The sequence below is a fragment of the Gavialis gangeticus genome, unplaced genomic scaffold, assembly GCF_001723915.1.
Source record: "Gavialis gangeticus isolate Ggan-Ray unplaced genomic scaffold, GavGan_comp1, whole genome shotgun sequence".
Lineage (NCBI taxonomy): Eukaryota > Metazoa > Chordata > Crocodylia > Gavialidae > Gavialis > Gavialis gangeticus.
In genome coordinates this window covers 3,466,725-3,483,932 of record NW_017729012.1, presented here as the reverse complement: position 1 = coordinate 3,483,932, position 17,208 = coordinate 3,466,725, and the positions used below count along the sequence as shown (strand labels likewise).

The 17,208-nt window shown below is 45.6% G+C and overlaps 1 protein-coding gene across 6 annotated transcripts in view; it reads left to right on the top strand.

Moving 5' to 3' along the window:
• The window catches only part of KSR1 (kinase suppressor of ras 1), a 104,958-nt gene that overhangs the window by 81,903 nt on the left and 5,847 nt on the right, over positions 1-17,208 (top strand). For 2 of the 6 annotated variants that reach the window (XM_019511050.1, XM_019511055.1), the window contains 12 exons: positions 246-310; positions 435-541; positions 904-1,072; positions 2,663-2,704; positions 4,390-4,444; positions 6,209-6,257; positions 7,395-7,774; positions 9,121-9,217; positions 10,949-11,082; positions 11,766-11,903; positions 12,290-12,425; positions 13,088-13,221. In XM_019511050.1, coding sequence (XP_019366595.1) covers positions 246-310; positions 435-541; positions 904-1,072; positions 2,663-2,704; positions 4,390-4,444; positions 6,209-6,257; positions 7,395-7,774; positions 9,121-9,217; positions 10,949-11,082; positions 11,766-11,903; positions 12,290-12,425; positions 13,088-13,221 — 1,506 coding nt within the window. Of the gene's footprint in view, positions 1-245; positions 311-434; positions 542-903; positions 1,073-2,662; positions 2,705-4,389; positions 4,445-6,208; positions 6,258-7,394; positions 7,775-9,120; positions 9,218-10,948; positions 11,083-11,765; positions 11,904-12,289; positions 12,426-13,087; positions 13,226-13,951; positions 15,839-16,103; positions 17,201-17,208 lie in introns of those variants that run through there. The other 4 variants (XM_019511053.1, XM_019511051.1, XM_019511054.1 and 1 more) reach the window with 4 other exon arrangements.

The window sequence follows — 17,208 nt, the reverse complement described above, 5'->3', positions numbered from 1 at the left end:
TAAAATGGGGATAACAGCACTTCATGGGGCTTGTGTGGACCCCCTCACTGAAAAAGGAGGGTGCTTGGATGCTGTGATTTAATAGGGACCATATAAGTACTTCAGATAGCAGGACTCCATCAAACTGCAGGCACTCTTCCCAGCTTCCCTTTGCACTTGGCATGAGGCCTACAAGGGAGGCCTTGATTCTCTATTGCCTGACATAACTTGTCATTTTAATCTCTCTCTCTCTCTGTTGTTCACAGGTTAAAATGCCATAACAAATGTACTAAAGAGGCCCCAGCTTGTAGAATAATATCCTTCTTTCCCTGTAAGTTTTTCTGTGGGTTCTAGCATTTTATATACAATTGTTTGTGATAGTGCAACGAGAATAAGTCTGAATAAAACCTTTCCCCCACCGTGTCTTTTTCCTCCCTTGTTTTCCTGACTCTCAGTAACAAAAATAAGGAGGACGGAGTCTGTACCTTCGGACATCAATAACCCGGTGGATAGACCTTCAGAGCCGCAGTTTGGAACTCTCCCCAAAGCACTAACTAAGAAGGTACGTGGGGAATGACACTTGGGTGGTCAGTGTCTGTGAGCAACTGAATTGTGAAATAGCGAGGGGCATTATTCCTTATGTGTTGTGGCTTTGGCATCTCTGTTCAGAGTCCTGGTTTTGACATGTGGCATGTTCCACTTGTAAAATGCACATTTTGCATGGCTCTAAGCTCCTCTGCTTGCCCAAGGAAGACCAAATTGTAGATTTAGAGATGGAAAAAATAGTGTTGGCAGGCACGTTCCATCAACTACTTGTTGAACAGAAAGCCAGGTTGCCAGCTACATTTTTCACTGATGCTTTTTGCTGGGGAAATGAGGGTGACTCATCACCCAGCTCATTCAGCAGCTTCTGTTCCTTTGCAGGATCATCCCTCAGTAATAAACCACCTAGATTCCAGCAGCAACCCATCGTCTACAACCTCCTCCACACCATCCTCTCCAGCACCTTTCCAGACTTCCAACCCTCCCAGCGCGACGCCTCCACCGAATCCCTCACCTATGGGCCAGAGAGACGGCCGGTTTAACTTCCCAGGTAACTGCTGTTACAGCAGAACAGTGTGAAATCCCAGGCTGCTGCTCAGGCCCTTCCTCACCGGGATTTCCTGGGAACTGTCTGAATATGTTTTTTTGTCCTTGGTTAAATATTATGAAGCTAAGAAGTGGGAACTTATATCAGCCAAGAGGATCCAGGCTCATACCCTTCAGATGCGTCTGGTTTTGAAACGTCTTTGGGCTGTACCTAGTATTCTCCAACCAGACATACTGAGAAACGTTTACAAGTCTCTTCTGATCTGATCTTTCCGTTTCCTCCTTTTTTTTGTTTTTTTTAAGGGTGTACTAAAAATCATTGATAACTTCCTCTGGTTTCTCCTTTGTATTATAAAATGCATGCTGCTTGCTGTGTTTATCAGTGGCCTTATATCATGATCAAGTTGATTTTACCAGAGCCAGAATGTGGAAAGGAAACCAAGATAAAATCTGTTCCGTATGCATTGCATAGGTCAATCTCTGCCTCTTTTAGTGAGCATTTTTGTAATGCTTCAGTCACAGGCGACACGGGGAAATGTCTGCCCTGATGGTCTTACCAAATAAAGATGCAGTCCTGCAATTCTTATTTTTGTGAGTTATGTGAAGCCAGTGGGACTTCTTGTGTGAGCAAAGACTGCTGATAAGTGCTGAAGTTGAGCAGAGGGGGACAGTGTTTCTTTTAGCTGTGTCACATGTCACACTTTCTACCAAGTCTTAACGTCATGTACTGTCAAAACAGTCATCGGGCCTTACCTTTAAGGTGAGGACTTCTGTGTCACGTTTGGGATTCTTCAGACTTGAGCAACGAGGTTCTCTCTGCATTGCAGGAGACTGTACCTCCAGTCTGGGGAGAGAGCAGTAGAAAGGTGCCTTTGACTTTTATGTGTATAGTCCATGATCATAGCCAAAATAAGGGGATAACTGAAAAGGAGCATTTGAGCTCGGAATGGATCTACAGAAACCCATCTGGCAGTTTCTTGGAGTAAACTTAGCAAGAAATTGAGGTGGCCAGATCCGCCCCTGGTGTAAGCTAGCATTTGAAGACAAGGAGAGACAGTTTGCCATGTTAGTCTGAAGTCAGTCAGAAAGCAGGGTAGATATGAATACCCTGCACAATGTGTCCTTGTGGATATGTCCATGGCTGGGGTCCCAGGGAGGCTTGGGGAAGAAGCTTCAGTTCCCCGCTCTTCAGCCCCCCATCCCCGTCCCCCCATATGGGGAGAACGAGACTGACATCCTATGAAAAGAGCAGTGTTTTGAGCTCATGCTAGCAATATTATGTATGCTGTTTTGCGCTACCTGAGGTCCTAGCCACTGCATGCCCACCTAGCCACTTTCCCTATAGTAATTCTGGCTTTGTCCTAATGATTGTATTTCACCTGTCATATGCAGGCTCCCTAAAATGCATGTGCTGATATCCACCCGCAGTGCAGGCTGGTAATCTACTAACCTGCTGCTCAAACAATGAGTTGGGACTAATACATTGAATGTGTGGGGCGTTTGCTCATGCAGTCTTTTGACACTCTAACTTGTTTGTTTTTTTTCTGGTGATCTCTCTCTTTTTTTTTTTTTTGCTGTCCTTTTGTGTTTAAAGCTGCCTACTACATTCACCACAGACAACAATTTATCTTCCCAGGTGAGTTCACTGCTTTAATTCTGCTAACCAGCTGGTGCCACTTCTACATGAACTTTAATTGTCTTTAGCCTTCTGCATGCTGTCTGTCCCACCATGGTGCTGCTGCATTTCCAAAGCCTAAACACAAACTATCAAAGCTTTTTCTCATCTGAACTGAAACAGTAACAGTCCAAACCATTCTCGCCTGGTGCGAGAGATCCTGGTTCACATTTTAAAGTGAAATTGCCATGTTCAGCTGTGGAAACTTGAAGGGTTCTGCATGCAGTGGTGGTGTCCCCTTGCAGTATGTTACTTCTGGTTTTTTGGATCTGCAAATGAGACTCTTAGTGGGACAAGTGAAAACAACTCCTTTTAAATGGATCTGGTTCCCAGGGTTTAAAGAAAAGTTTAGCTCTTTCTGCCGCATTTTGCCTTTCATGTCAAAGTTGCCATGTTGATTGTTAGGTTTGTTCATCCAGGTGATGCAACAGTTGTGACTACTACCAACAGATTCCCTCTAATGCATCATTTAGTCCTCTTCATTTTTTTTTAAAAGGACTTCATTGGAAAGTGTGCACAAGGAAGGGAGAAAGAAGAGTAACAGTGGTGGAGTGCTAGTATCTAATATCTAAGTACTAGTACTTAGTGGAGTACTAGTACTGTATTTAATATCTAAGCACCAGAGTCCCCCTAGCCCTGAAATGGAAATCTGTTGATTTTTAAATGAGTTTTCCCTGCCCTCAATCTAATATTATACTTGATCAGATAGTCTCCCTCTTTCTTCTCACATCCATGGTACTTGGAGATCCTTGAACAAACGACAACAGTGATTTTTGACTGAAGAGTAATAAACTGATCTAAATGGGTAGTTACAGAATCTTGTGTCTTCAACTGATCCCCGTGGAAGGCTTTTGAAACACAGCTCAGGCTTGGATTATCTAGGAAAGTTAAGCTTGAGTGGTGCCTTAAAGAAAAAACTGTTGAGCATCTGTGACCAGCACTGGGTGGTGCTGCTGATCCACATGATTCAAGTGGTCAGTCAGCCAGTCAGTCATTTGTTCACTATGAAAGTGCTGGTGTGATTAAGAAGCCATATAAAAATGTGTGCCTAAGTGTATGTCTGTGCCCAAACTGCAGGGACTGTAATGCTAGCCAGGAGTGTAGCTGTAGCTGTTAGGCACGGGCTAATTCCCTTTAGCATTTACTAACTTCTTGGGCAGGCTTTAGCTTTATGCTGCCACAGTTACGCTCCTAGCAGTATCCAGGCTGACACAGACAGACCTCAGTGAGCTGCAGTCAGTGCACATAGGCCGACCTAAAGGATCCCAACTGTAAATGCTTGTGTATATCCCTAATACAAAGTCCAGTTGTGACTCAGTTGAAATGGTGACTCCTTAAATCTAGCATGTATGTAAGCGTTTGCATTACTAGAGTATAAATTAATGGATGATGAGATGATTGACTAGCAAAATACTACAGATAATTGAACAGGAAAATAATCTGACTTGATCAACGCAAACACCCATAAGTTAGCGCTGCTTTTTCTCCTCATGGTTTAAGGATTATGTTAAAATACCAGCATCAGTAGTGTAATGCATTTACTGGAAAAGAAATAAATCTTCAGTAGTGTTGCAACTGCAGAGTTTTCAGCTCTGGGCATCTGTACAAAGGATGTTTTACATTTGCAAATTTTTCTGCTTTCTTAGAAATTCCCACCCCAGCACAAGGAGTGCAGCCCCCAGAAACAGCTGAAAACACTAAGTAAGTATTGTCTTCTGTCCTTGTGTTCCCATATCTACTTCTGACTTACAATCTATTTTTTCTAGAGTGCTTTGAGTTCTGCTACTAACTTTGTGCTCTGACAGTACAACTCTGGGGGAAGCACATAACATCTGCTGACTACTTTAGTAGGTATATTAAGCTTTGCAGCACCTCTGGGAAAGAAATTTAATGAGAGAGATATTAATCAGAGTTAAAGTTTCCGTTAATAAGCAATATACCATTATTATTGCTGGTTAAAAATGGGTTCGGTTCCCTTTGAAAACGTTAACCCAGAAAATCATTTTATCTACCCTTTCCTCAGAAAGGCATTGGATTTTCTTGAAGAAATCCAAAAGCTGGGGAAAAAATTGTGTTTTGAACATATACTTCAGTTTCCTGGAAGAGGTTTTCAATACATTGGCAGTTTGTACAGAAAGCTTTACTTCCCATGAAAAATAGTTTTGGCACAGAAACTCAACTTTCCATCAGAACTGTTTTGATGGAGATTTCACTATTACATGCCCTGTCTGTTATGCCCAGTTGTCTGAAAATAATCTAACTGGAGTTATAGGCCTCTGGGCTTCAGAAGACAACATCTGCCAAGATTAACTGGCACTTAATTTGCTGTATTGTTCCCCCTTGTTTTTCTGTATATTGGCTCATGCAGGCACTGACAGTACCAGAGTGCTGAAGGTCTCTGGCAGCCTCGAGTAATGCATATCAAGAGTAGAGCCCTGGGAGGCTGTCTGAAGCTGCATTTGCTGGCACGTATATGGCTTCATAGGAGAAGACGAGATGAGGTTTCCTGCTCTGCTGGAATTTTGATCACTCTATGCAGTCTTTGAAATATGACCTGCACAGGCTGATCTTACTTTTTTACTGGAAGGACCTAACGTTTTTATCTTGGCAACTAGAAGAGGCTTCTAGTCTGTAAAGCAGGGTTGCAGCATTGTTGTAGATTCAGCCCAGCACTTGTCTTAGTGCACAAGTAGTCTTGTTTCACTGGTACAACTGCGCCAGCTGAATATCTTGTCTTGCCCTTTTTGTAACTTAGGCGCCTGGATAACCTTGCCAACAATTTATATACATGATTCTCAGTAAGTCCTGTGGGTTGTGGGGTTTTTTGGGTTTTTTTTAGAGCCTTCTATGCCTCTAACATCCAGTTGTGCTAATGCTGCTGGTCTCTCATTACTTTCTTGCTACCTGGGGACGGTGGGGTGGGATTGGGAAAGTCCAGTGAAATGGAAGCTGTAAGATCTACCAGTTGACAGACTGTGATCTCTCTAGCTCTGAGCAGCCATTCTTTGCAATCTACATAGTATAGACCACAGCTGTAGTGGGGCAGACTCGTGTCGGGAAGTCAGTAGCATCCTTGTCATTGTAGGTGCATCTACACTAGAAAGATTAGTGCTCTTATTTCAGCAGCAGCCAGCCATAGTATATCTTGCTGCTAAACCATAAGCTTTCATCATGTCATGAAAAACAATTCAGAGCCTTACTGTTGCTGGTTATGGCTGCAATATCAAGCACTCTGCTTTCTAGTGCAGGCAAGGCCTTAGTAATGTTTCATTTACAAATCTGAAATAGTCTTAAAAAGCCCCTTTGGCTAACCGGGGAACAAAGTCTGTCTCTGGGGTGGGTTGCTACTGGAGATATGTTGTCTAGTTATTCTCTACTCCATATGTGGCTCTAAATGCGTGCAGCTTTCTAGCTTGAGTCAATGCAGTGTCCTAGTTTTAGTGTACAGCTGTCTTTTCTTGATAGTGCTGATGAGCAGCCGGACCCAGATGGAGTTGAAGACCATGATGCAGAGGTAGGTTTACAAAGGCAGAAATGTCTCTATTTTCCCATCCCCTCTCATAGTCACAAATGCCCCGTGGAGGGTTAAATAGCAGTGATCTTGCCTGGAAGATATGGCCATTGGAGAGCAGCGCGGTCTAATAAAATTGAGGTCTGTACTAGGAACGATCTCTAGTAACTCGCCGCTTGTGCTGGAACTGTGCAGCTACTCGAGTAGTTTTACTTGGTAGCATGTAATTTCCCTGTCTTCTAGCTGCGCTCTTTCTGACTGGGCGAAAGAGCTCATTTCTAAATGTACAGGCAGGACCACTGTTAGCAGTTCCATAGCTGGAGGTTTCAGGTAAAGATCTCAAGGTGCAGTGATGGAGCTAGTTAAGCATGTGCCTCTACCGCATATGTAGGTTTAAGATCCTGGACTTGCCATAAACCATCAGATCAGCTCATTGAGATTCCCGCACAGCAGCACCCTCAAGCACATGTTTAACCTGAAGTGCCTGAGCAGTGCCGTAGCATTCACCAGTACAGTTTGAGTGCTTCATGTCGGACTTCCTGAAGTGCTCTGCTGTTTGAAAACCCAAGCAGACTGCTGTATGGGTAGGTGAATACAGGTTTTAATTCAAAGACTGCTGTCTTCACGGGGGGCTCTTCAACTGCTTTCCCTGTGGGCTTGGGGTCTGGCCCAACACTAGAACCTCATTCCAGGCTCCAATAGGGTGTTGTCATGAACTACATGAAGATTTGGGCTTCTCCCTTTTAAGAACGTTACTTTTTTTGGCCGCAACTTAGGGCCAGATCTGGAGATGTGCTGAGCCATGTGTATGTATGTGGGTGTTGGAGTCAGTGGCTCAGCATTGCCTGTGGTTGAACCCTCTGGCTCTAGCCAGAAGGGGTGAAATATCTTGAGGCAGGCTGTTCTTCCAGCCTTTCCAACTGGACTCCATAAATGATGAAGCCTGGATAAGGAGTGAGGTTTTTGGGCACTTAGCCAAGTCTAGTCAGCACACACAACCCTTAGAGCAGACTCCCATCATTAATCTTTACTGGGGTTTATGCTGGCTTGAGGGAAGCAATTCCACTGGCCTGAGAAATCTATCTAACCAGCAGCTGGTACTTTAGTTCAATTATTCTTCCCCCTCCTCCCTGAAAACAGATGGAAGAACAAGAGTTGAATAAATCTGAACCTGAAGACGACGACGATGAGATAGATGACTTGCCGAACAGGCGGCCACGCTGGAAAGGGATGATTTCTCGCAAGGCCAGCCAAACTAGTGTCTACCTGCAGGAGTGGGACATTCCCTTCGAGCAGATTGATCTGGGGGACCCCATCGGGCAAGGGCGCTGGGGGAGGGTTTACAGGGGCAAGTGGCATGGAGAGGTGGCAATCAGGCTCCTGGAGACGGATGGAAACAATCAGGACCATCTCAAGCTCTTCAAGAAGGAGGTGATGAACTACAGGCAGACCCGGCATGAGAACGTGGTGCTCTTCATGGGAGCTTGCATGCATCCCCCTCATTTAGCAATCATCACCAGGTAAGGACAGCAGTTGCAGCTTGTGCTGCTGTCATGTTCAGATATCTGGCCTGATAGCAATGGAGACAAGTCGGCTGTCTGCGCAGCAGGGCCACCTCCTCTCCCTCCCTTTTGCTTTCGGCAGGTTCTTGTGCAGGGCAGTCTTTTGTTTTGCAGCAGGGTGTGATGGAATCTGTAACTGCCCAAACTCCAAAGAAACTGCAATTACGTGGCTGGGAATATGCCACTGAGGCAGGTGATGTGAGAGGGGACTCGGCCCACAACATCTGCCTCCTTTAGAAGATCCAATTCTAACTATTTTAATGCAGTCTCTCAAAATTTTGACCCAACTGTTATTTCAGCACCCTTTGCAGTGCACGTCTCCCTCCCTTCTGGTGGGTTGAGATTTACAGTTGCAATCAGAGTAGCTACAGGAAAACACCATTAAGAGTTGGCATTGTTTTCCTGGCCTTTTTCCATGACTCATAATTTCTACCCCATTTGCAGTTTGCTGGCCTTGGGACTTCTCAGTAGTGCTTTCTGTGCCAGTACCGCACGTAGCTGTTAGACCAAGATTACTGGTAAAAACCCAGTCCGCTGCTTTTTCAGCAGCGTCGGGATCAACCCTTCAATGCTTCCCTTTGGTTTGGTTGCTCAAGTAGAAGAAAAACTGATGCCCTCACTCACACGTAGTAACTTACTATAGTGGTAGCCCTAAGAGCATTAGGAGGAAAATGCAACCCAGTCTGGAGAGAACCATTATTCTCACCTTTTCTATTCAGAAAACAAGGCTGCCTATACACGTGCTCCCTTCCCCCCCCCAGCATGTGTTAAGTAGCTAAAGTGTTTAAATTTAATTTTCCTGATGAGAGGAGCAGATGCTTGAAAAAGGAAAACTGTGTTAAGTGGTAGTTGCAGAATATCAGATGAGCTATGGGTTTTGCTTTTTCTGTTTCGCTTCCAAACAGGATTTGAGGAAATGCCAAAATGAAGCAAGAAATGGAAAAAGTTACTCGTGCCTCCCCATTTCAGCTATTAGTGTACAATGCACATTTAGTTGTTTAGATGCTCAAAGTCCCAGTGCCAACACATGTGTTGGAAACTGGACTTAACAGCTGCTGGAGCAGTGTAAATGAGAATTTGGGTTAGCAAGCTTTAGCATAAGTGTAAATATTATACTTCTAGACCCTTTAATGTGTGCAGAATATCTTAAGGGGGCCTTAGTGTACCACGAGCTTTCCAGAAACTGTTTCTGACATCCTGGGAGTGTGCAGGAATTCTGGTCCCATTAGGGACGGGACTGGCAACACTCCCAGGTTTTTTTCTCACAAGGATTGTCTCTTTCTTTTTTTTTCCCTCTCCCTTAGCTTTTGCAAAGGAAGGACACTTCACTCGTTCGTAAGGGATCCCAAGATATCCCTGGATATTAATAAAACCCGGCAGATTGCACAGGAGATCATAAAGGTAAGCGTGTTCTCTAGGCAAATACAAGCAACATCTTTTATATGAGAAGCTTTTTATTAATTACATCATTAAGAGCAAACTAAATTGGAGGAAATCTTACAAGGAGATGGAATTTTACTGCCCGAACTGCAGGCCTGGCTTATCTGAAAGGTCACTGGTGTCTGCAGCTCCTTTGAGCAAAGATGTGACAGTCCACTTGTTCTAGGCCTTCTCTACTTTTAGGATTCAGGCTTAATTGACCAACCACAAGAATAGTTACCCTACGAGAAGCAATGCAAGCTGCTGTTTTGAGGGGAGCAGGTCCTCAGTGGTGCAGGTTATCACAGCTCCATTGAAGGTAGATGTGAAGGGGGCTGGGATGACACCATACTAACTAGGAATCTGCCCCACAGATCTTTTATCCCAGTACCGTAAACATCTGCAATAGGGTGATTATGACATGCCTGCAGATGGGGAATATCCCTGAGCAGATGAGACTTATGGTAAGAACCCTGCTACCATAAGAGAAAGAAGCCTAATGTCATGATGCTCCCTCATTTGCTCCTGCAAGTGCCTGCTTGCTATCAGAGGACAATCCTGCTCTGGATTTACTCCAATTACAGGCTTTTATTTTGAGAGCAGTGCTGCCAGGCATGTCAGCCCTTTCCCCAACTGCTTGGAATGCAAAGGAAGGGAGCCCGTGTTGTTTCCTGTCTTATCTGGGCTTCACCTCACCGATGAAAACTGAACTAATCTCAATCCCTGACATGCATGAGTTAATGTTTGCAAGATAGGTCCTCTGCCTGGGCTCTGTTTGGCTCCCTTGGTGTAGTTGGTTCCTTGGGATTGTGCACAAACTTCCAGGTTGCTTTAGTTGACACGTGGAGTTGTTATTTAGGCAGAAAATGGGTCTTTGGGGCAGGAAGACTCTTTCCGCTGAGCAGGGACCTTGCACTTCAAATTTATCTTGGATCAGAGGCAGCCCCACTCCTGAAGAGGTCTCGAGGCTCGGAGCTGGGACTTGGGCAGGCTGCTGTTCTGTTCTTCACTGCCAGACTTGAAAGTGACTTAGAGGTGGTCATTCATTAACTTGCTCGACGTGACTGAGAATGCGGAGATCCAGCCGTTTATAGAATGGCTGAGCCACGTGCCAAGGGTGCTGAACTTGGCCGCATTCAGCACTACTCGGTGTGGGCTGGTGTTTGATCAGTGCTGTCTTAGGCCTTTTCCCTTTGCTCATTTCTCCATCCCTTTTTTGCATCTTCCACTGCGCAAATCTCTTCCACACCTGCTTCCCCATCCTAGCTGCTGCAACAGTCAGCAGCGAAGCAATAGCCACTGCTTATTTGATCACCCCTGGGAGGAGTGAAGAAAGGGAGGTCTCACCTGTGAGCTGTTTCAGGCCTTCTGTTTGCAGACTCGGGGTTTGCTATCATTCTGGTATTACTCTGAAGTCTCCCTCTTGCACCAGTTTTGGCAGATACATGAAGTGGGCTGGATTGCAGCCCATACTAAATGCTGTTGAAGCCAAAGAGGAAAATACTACTCTGCTTCCTGAAGCATTTGGTTTGTTGGCTTTGCTGCCAGTGTCAGCCTACCTCTATGAAAGCAGCTCACTGGAAGCTCTCCTCTAACAAAAGCTGGATAACAGTGATGCATTAAAGGCAAATGCATTTAAGATGCTGAAGTACAACAGGGCAGCGTGGAAAAAGAGGCCACCTTAGGTGATGATTACTTTTAATTATTTTATAGGGCATGGGCTATCTTCACGCAAAGGGGATTGTGCACAAAGATCTGAAGTCCAAGAATGTTTTCTATGAAAATGGAAAAGTTGTGATCACAGATTTTGGCCTGTTTGGGATTTCAGGTGTGGTCCAGGAAGGAAGGTAAGTTAATAAACTGTTCAGTCCATTTTCCAGTGAACAGTTGGAGAGGGGGCACGTTCCATTTTCAGTTGGTATCAATGGGGAGTAACTATTGGCTTCAGGCACAGGGGACTGAGAATTAAGCTGAGGCCTTATACCTAATGGCATAACAAAAAAACCAGTACCATGTGGATGCATTCTAGCAATGTAGTCATTTTAACAACAAATGGAAGTGCACTTCGACCCCATTCCACAAGGCCTTCCACAAGCAGGCCGATCCTGCTTCTGCCCCCTAGCACTGAGAGATGTTGTGGAGGAGGAATCAAGGACATGGCCAGAATTCACTGCACTACATTTTTTTTCCCTGCTGCTTTCGGTCTGTCAGGCCGCCTGGCTTATGCTGTGTAAAATGGGCCTGACCCAGGCTGAGCAGGTCCTTGCATAGCCTCAGAGAACAGAAACCAAAGAGGGCTTCCCAAAGGCTGGAAAAGAGCCAACTGAGTTAGACCCAATATGGAGGTTTGGGAGAATCCTTAAAGTAATTAACCACGCAAGGAAATTTTAAACCATTAAAAAACAGATGCGCACAAAAAGAAAAAACAGTGATCAGCTTTTTCCAAGTTGCTGTAGGCTCTGTTCAGTCAAATTCACTGCATTCAGCTGTAGCACAAGAGCAGTTAACTAATCTTGCTTCCTCTCCTTAGATTCAGACGAGAGAATGAACTGAAGCTGCCCCATGACTGGTTGTGCTATCTGGCCCCTGAGATAGTTCGTGAGATGGCTCCTGGGAAGGATGAAGACAAGCTACCCTTCTCCAAAGCTGCGGATGTCTATGCTTTTGGGTAAGAGCTAGACACACAGCTACATCTTAGGAGTGGTAACCTGCTAGATTATCCAAGGTCTCCAAGAAAAGAATAGTTGATCTGACAGGTGTTGGGATAGGACTGGTAGCCCAGGAAGATGAATAGCTATGGGCTTGCCATCCATGCTGCAGGATCCTTTGTTACAGAGCATACAGGCGCAAGGTAGCTGCCAGAAGAGAAGGGGTGGCCTTGGAGTCAAGGCCCAGCATGGGGAGGTGAGAGATCTGTCTCTCTTATCCTGTATGGCTGAGGAAGTCCAAGGCACAGGCCAGCAGGGGATCTGCCCATCTGTAGAAGTGAGGATGACCGTGCTTAGCCTCCTCCCAAGAGTGGGGTGTGGCTGAACATCTTCATTGACTTTGCAGGACTGTGTGGTACGAGCTCCAGGCCCGAGACTGGCCGTTCGAGAGCCAGCCTGCCGAGGCCCTCATCTGGCAAATCGGGAGCGGCGAGGGCGTGAAGCAAGTCCTGGCTACGATCAGCCTGGGCAAAGAAGTCAGCGTAAGTGGAGTCTGCAGCAATCTCTCTGGCCTGCTGCTGTGCAGAGTCGACGGCCAGTCTGGCACAGGGAAGGAAGCTTAATGCTTCAGCTAAATACACTTTTTTTCAGCTAAGGAGCAGGGAATGGGAGAAGGATGGTCCCAGTTCAGCCCTGGGTCACCAGCCCTTCAGGACAGAGTCCATTAGCCAGACACCAGTTATCTGAACCAGTTGTTTCAATGCAGTCTTTGCCTCCAAGCTGCATAGAGCAGCGGTGGGGGGACCTGCAGGGGACTTGGTACCCCATCCACCTGTTGGGAAAGCATTTCACTCTAGCCTCCAGAGGTCCACAGGCAGAACTTGGTTTGGGATCTGTGCAGGACATGGTGGGGGAGAGGTGTGGGACACAAGGGGGGGCACTTCCACCTACTCTACAGGCACCCACTCTTGGTTAAAAGCAAGGCTCTGAGGTGCAAAAGCAGATGGCAGTCAAGAGAGGGTACCCTGGAGTTTGGGCACCCCGCTTGCAAGAACGGGGCTTTCCAAAGCTGCCGAACATCTGCTAAGTGTGGCACGTGTGAAGTGTCTCAAGCTGGTCACCTAAACAATGGAAACCCTCAGAGCTGCAGGTCAGGCAGTCTGTTGCAAGTGGAGAGAATGACACCTGGACATGTCCTCCCCAGGAAATCCTCTCGGCATGCTGGGCTTTTGACCTGGGCGAGAGACCCAGCTTTACTCTCCTCATGGATATGCTTGAAAAACTGCCAAAACTGAACAGGCGGCTGTCGCATCCGGGACACTTCTGGAAGTCAGCAGAGTGAGTATCCACCGTTGCTTGGGGTGTCTGTCCCCCTTTCAGTCATTCAGACAGGGAGAGCGATTAGAAGAGGTAATGCATCCTGGGGAAAATGTCAGGACTACTTTGGGTTAGAAAGAGTCGCTTCATCTTGATATTAAACAGAGCATAGGTGTTATATAAGTGTTGACAACTCCGCACCACCTGTCCTGCTGCTGCCCAGTGCTGGCCCCACTGATGCAGAAATCTGGAGGGGCATGTCGCCTATGCTTTGGAGAGGGAAATTTGAGCTCCAGGCCCAAACCTGCTCATTCCCACAACTGGAGTTTCAGCTCTGGCTGTAGCAGAAGTGCATTAAAGGATCCATAATGATTTCCAGAATTAAAGAGCCACTCCAATTTCAAGAATGAGTGTATACAGCGGGGGTTAAGCAGCTGCTCAGGTGCCAGGGTCCTCTCAAACCAGAGCACACTTGCAGAATACTTCACTCATCTTCATGAGCTGAACCTCTAATTTTTTTTCTGTTTTCTCTCTTTTCCTCCCCGATGGTTCAATCATCCTCACCCATCTCTTAACTGTTCGCAACCCTCCTGTGGCACCTTGCCATAATTCCTTGAATGCTGCTGTTTGTTGCAATCGTGGCACTTCCTGATGTTTCTTTTCTTGAATGGGTCATCACTGTTCGATCTAACCTGACACTGAACACTTCGGATCTTTTGCAATGCTCTGAAATGCGAATGCTTCCTCCAAGACCCTGGCATCACTACTATACAAAAGGACTCTACAATCAGAGATTGAACATTTACTGTCCCTTCATTGATAAATAGCGCTTGCTCTGTATTCTCCCTTTGCATCAATCTGCTCCATGCCTAAAGCACTCTGAACCTTTTATCCCTGTCCTGTTCCAGTAACTGTTTTAAAGAAATCTGGGTTTGTTAGAGAAGTGGCATGAAAAGTAGCACCAGTTAGTCACAATTCAGTGGCGTGGTACTAGAAAGGCAGAGTATCTGCTTGTACCTGAACACTTCAGAAGCAACAGTGGAGTGATTTCAAGAGTAAGCTTTAGCCCTAGTCCATCCTGCTGTTGCGTGAAATTAGGCTCTTTGTGTTTAATCACAACATTGCAAATGTTGAGTCTCATAGAATGGTTGACACTAAGGCTTACTCACATCCTTGTGTTTTGTGCAGCTGCATTTTTGTGCTTTGGTCAGCGTTGCTTTTTTCTGATTCCAAAAAATGCTTAAACCCGCCTTTCATCTAGGGAGCCAGGGCAAGCTTGTAAGCGACAGGCCAGTTCCTGTTTTCTGCATGCCAGTGAAGTTGGTGGGAATTCAGTTACAAGATTAGGCCTGTCCTTACAATAGAGATGAATGGGCTCTTGGCAGATTGTACTCGAGGAGATCATACTAGACAGAAACAACCTTGCACTGGCCTTTAAAGCACATACTTGTCAGTATGAATGGGTACTATCTTTAAGTTGTAAAGCATAAAAATCAATAGCTTTTTCTCTTTTGGGATTTTGGCCAAGATATTTAAAGTTATCTGGGCACTTGAAGTTGTAGGAACGTGCATGCTTTGGAAAATTGTCACAAGGGACCTACCTAACACTCACGTGGTTTCTAAGATGACCAACGTCCTCTAATAGGAAGCAGGAAGGGCATAAAACCTTAACTAGGATTCTGTAATTCTGCGACAGTTGTCTGCAATAGCAACCCGGGAACCGGGAAACCCCTCCAGCCCCATGTTCCCCGAGCTGCCCCAGCCCTTTTTGAAGGGACTGTTAGGAGAAGGCTGTGTAGACCCCAAGCCCTCTTTGACTGGGCAGAAGTGGCAACACCTAGTTCAGGATGCAACTGCCCACAGATCGTGGGGAGAGGGCTGTGTTCACCTCCTCACTCTACCTAACTCCTTGAATCACTTCAGAAGAACATTCAACCACAACCAGCCTCTGCTTGATCCTAACCTGTCAGCCAGAGGTAAAAGGCTTTACCTATCTGCTTACCATTCCCCCTCCCTGAATTTTGCGTAAAGGACTTACTTGTACACTACATTTGCAGCACTGGGTTTGCTGAGCTGCTTCTCTTGAGTTTGCTAGACTAGTGACCATCTGGGAAGTCTCCTCTCTTTGCTGTAGATAATTACAGCAAAAAAGAGCACAGTATTCAACCAGGTCTCAGTGCTTCTGTCTAGTGCCTTGTTTTTCCACACAGTAAAGGATCTGGGAGCCACCTTGAATGGTCATGAACAATATGGCCCCTTTTCACTAAGCCAGCATTTCCTAGAAGCGTCAAAGTGGTCATTTGGAGCTTCTCTCTAGGGAAGCTGACTCAAGTAGCTCTTCCGTAATAGCTGTGCTGGACTAGCTTAGACTATTCATGCAGGAAAATATATGTTAAAACAACAAGCTCTCCCAACTGTAAAGCTGATCCAGTAAGACACATCTCCTCCTAGATCTTAACTACTTGCATAGTCTCTGGATGGTTACAACCACAATGACATATGGGGAAAGCCAGGTGATTCTGGAATGGTATATTTCCAAAACAAGTTTATGACTCTGAAATAAAAGCACTTTTATTCTGTATTAGGGTCTGGATATGAAACTATTGGAGAACAGTTGTTTCCCTTGAGTAGACAAGCTCTTGGAGTAGTTTGTATAGCTTGTCCTAACGGGATGCCACCTTTCCCTTGCGTGCTTTCGACCTGAAACACTTGTGTCAATAGTAACTGATGTTTGCATCTGAATTAGTGCCCCCTGAAACCAACCTGCTCCTAGCTGTTGTTTCAGAACACTAAAATCTTGTTTAATCTTGGTATTAGCTTTACAGTGTATAGTTCTTAAGGGCTTGCTTCTGGTGACTGCAAACTAATTCTTATTGTGTCTTTTCCTCCATATTTCTTTATAGGTTGTAGCTACTGATGCAATAACTGGGTCTGCCTTGCATGCTTCCATGTGTTGTATTCTAATCGGCAACTTGGACAATCACCTCTCACTTAAAGGCAAAACAAATCACACCAAATTTAACCTTGGGACATAACCAACACTCCATGAGTTCCTCTTTCCTGCCTTTCCTCTTGGTGTGGGCTGTTGGCTTGAATAACAACTCCTGTCTGCAAGAAAAAATTGCTATCTAACATGGCCATCTGTGTTCATTTCTGAAGCATTTCAACAGGCTGTAACTTCTTCCTTGAAATGGTCTTGCAGTTACTGTCTAACTCCTACTACCTATGTACTAGCAGGCGTAAGCAAGACGAACAGCACTCTGCTTGGACTGCCTTGTCATTTTGTTGTTGCTTGAGTGGTTTCTGGTTTTGCACATCCTGTACACATCACCCAGCAAAGTGCCTGGGATCCGAACTTCTGTGGAGCCTTAGGTTGCCCCTCAAACAATTGTGGCTGTACTGTGTTTGTACTGGGTACATTTTCATGGGCCCAAAACAATCAGAAACCTAATTCACATAGCAAGTCAAGGGAGGTGCCAAACTGTGCATCTGGAGCGGGGAAAAAATAAACCCAAGTTCCCGGAAACAACTGGGGCTAGAGCCAGTTCGGACTGAAGTCAATTCCAGTTTTGTCATCAGCTGGAATGAAAACTGGACGAGATTGAGTCCCAGCCATGGAGAGGCCTGGAAGACCATAGCACAGAAGGTAGCATGCAGATTACCAGCTGCCCTGTTGGTGCTGAGAAGCACTAGTGTCCCTGGCCAAGGAAGTCTAACCCTGCCCCTGGGTGCTTAGCCTTCATGTTCTCCCACCCTGTTCTCACTAACTCGTGCATGGGTCAGAAGCAGGAAGGAGAGAGGAGACTCCCTTGTGGTCCCCCATCAGCTGAGGAACAATCCAGCTTCTTAAGTTTTCTCAGTTGCTTTGTTAATTAGGGTCCCTGTTTAGTACTCTCTGGAAGTCCTACTGACTTCAGTGTAGGCATGTGCTTTGCAGAACCAGGGCTGGCACAAGTGGACTTGTATTTATTTTTAAGTTAATATTTTAATTTACTGATTAAGACTTGG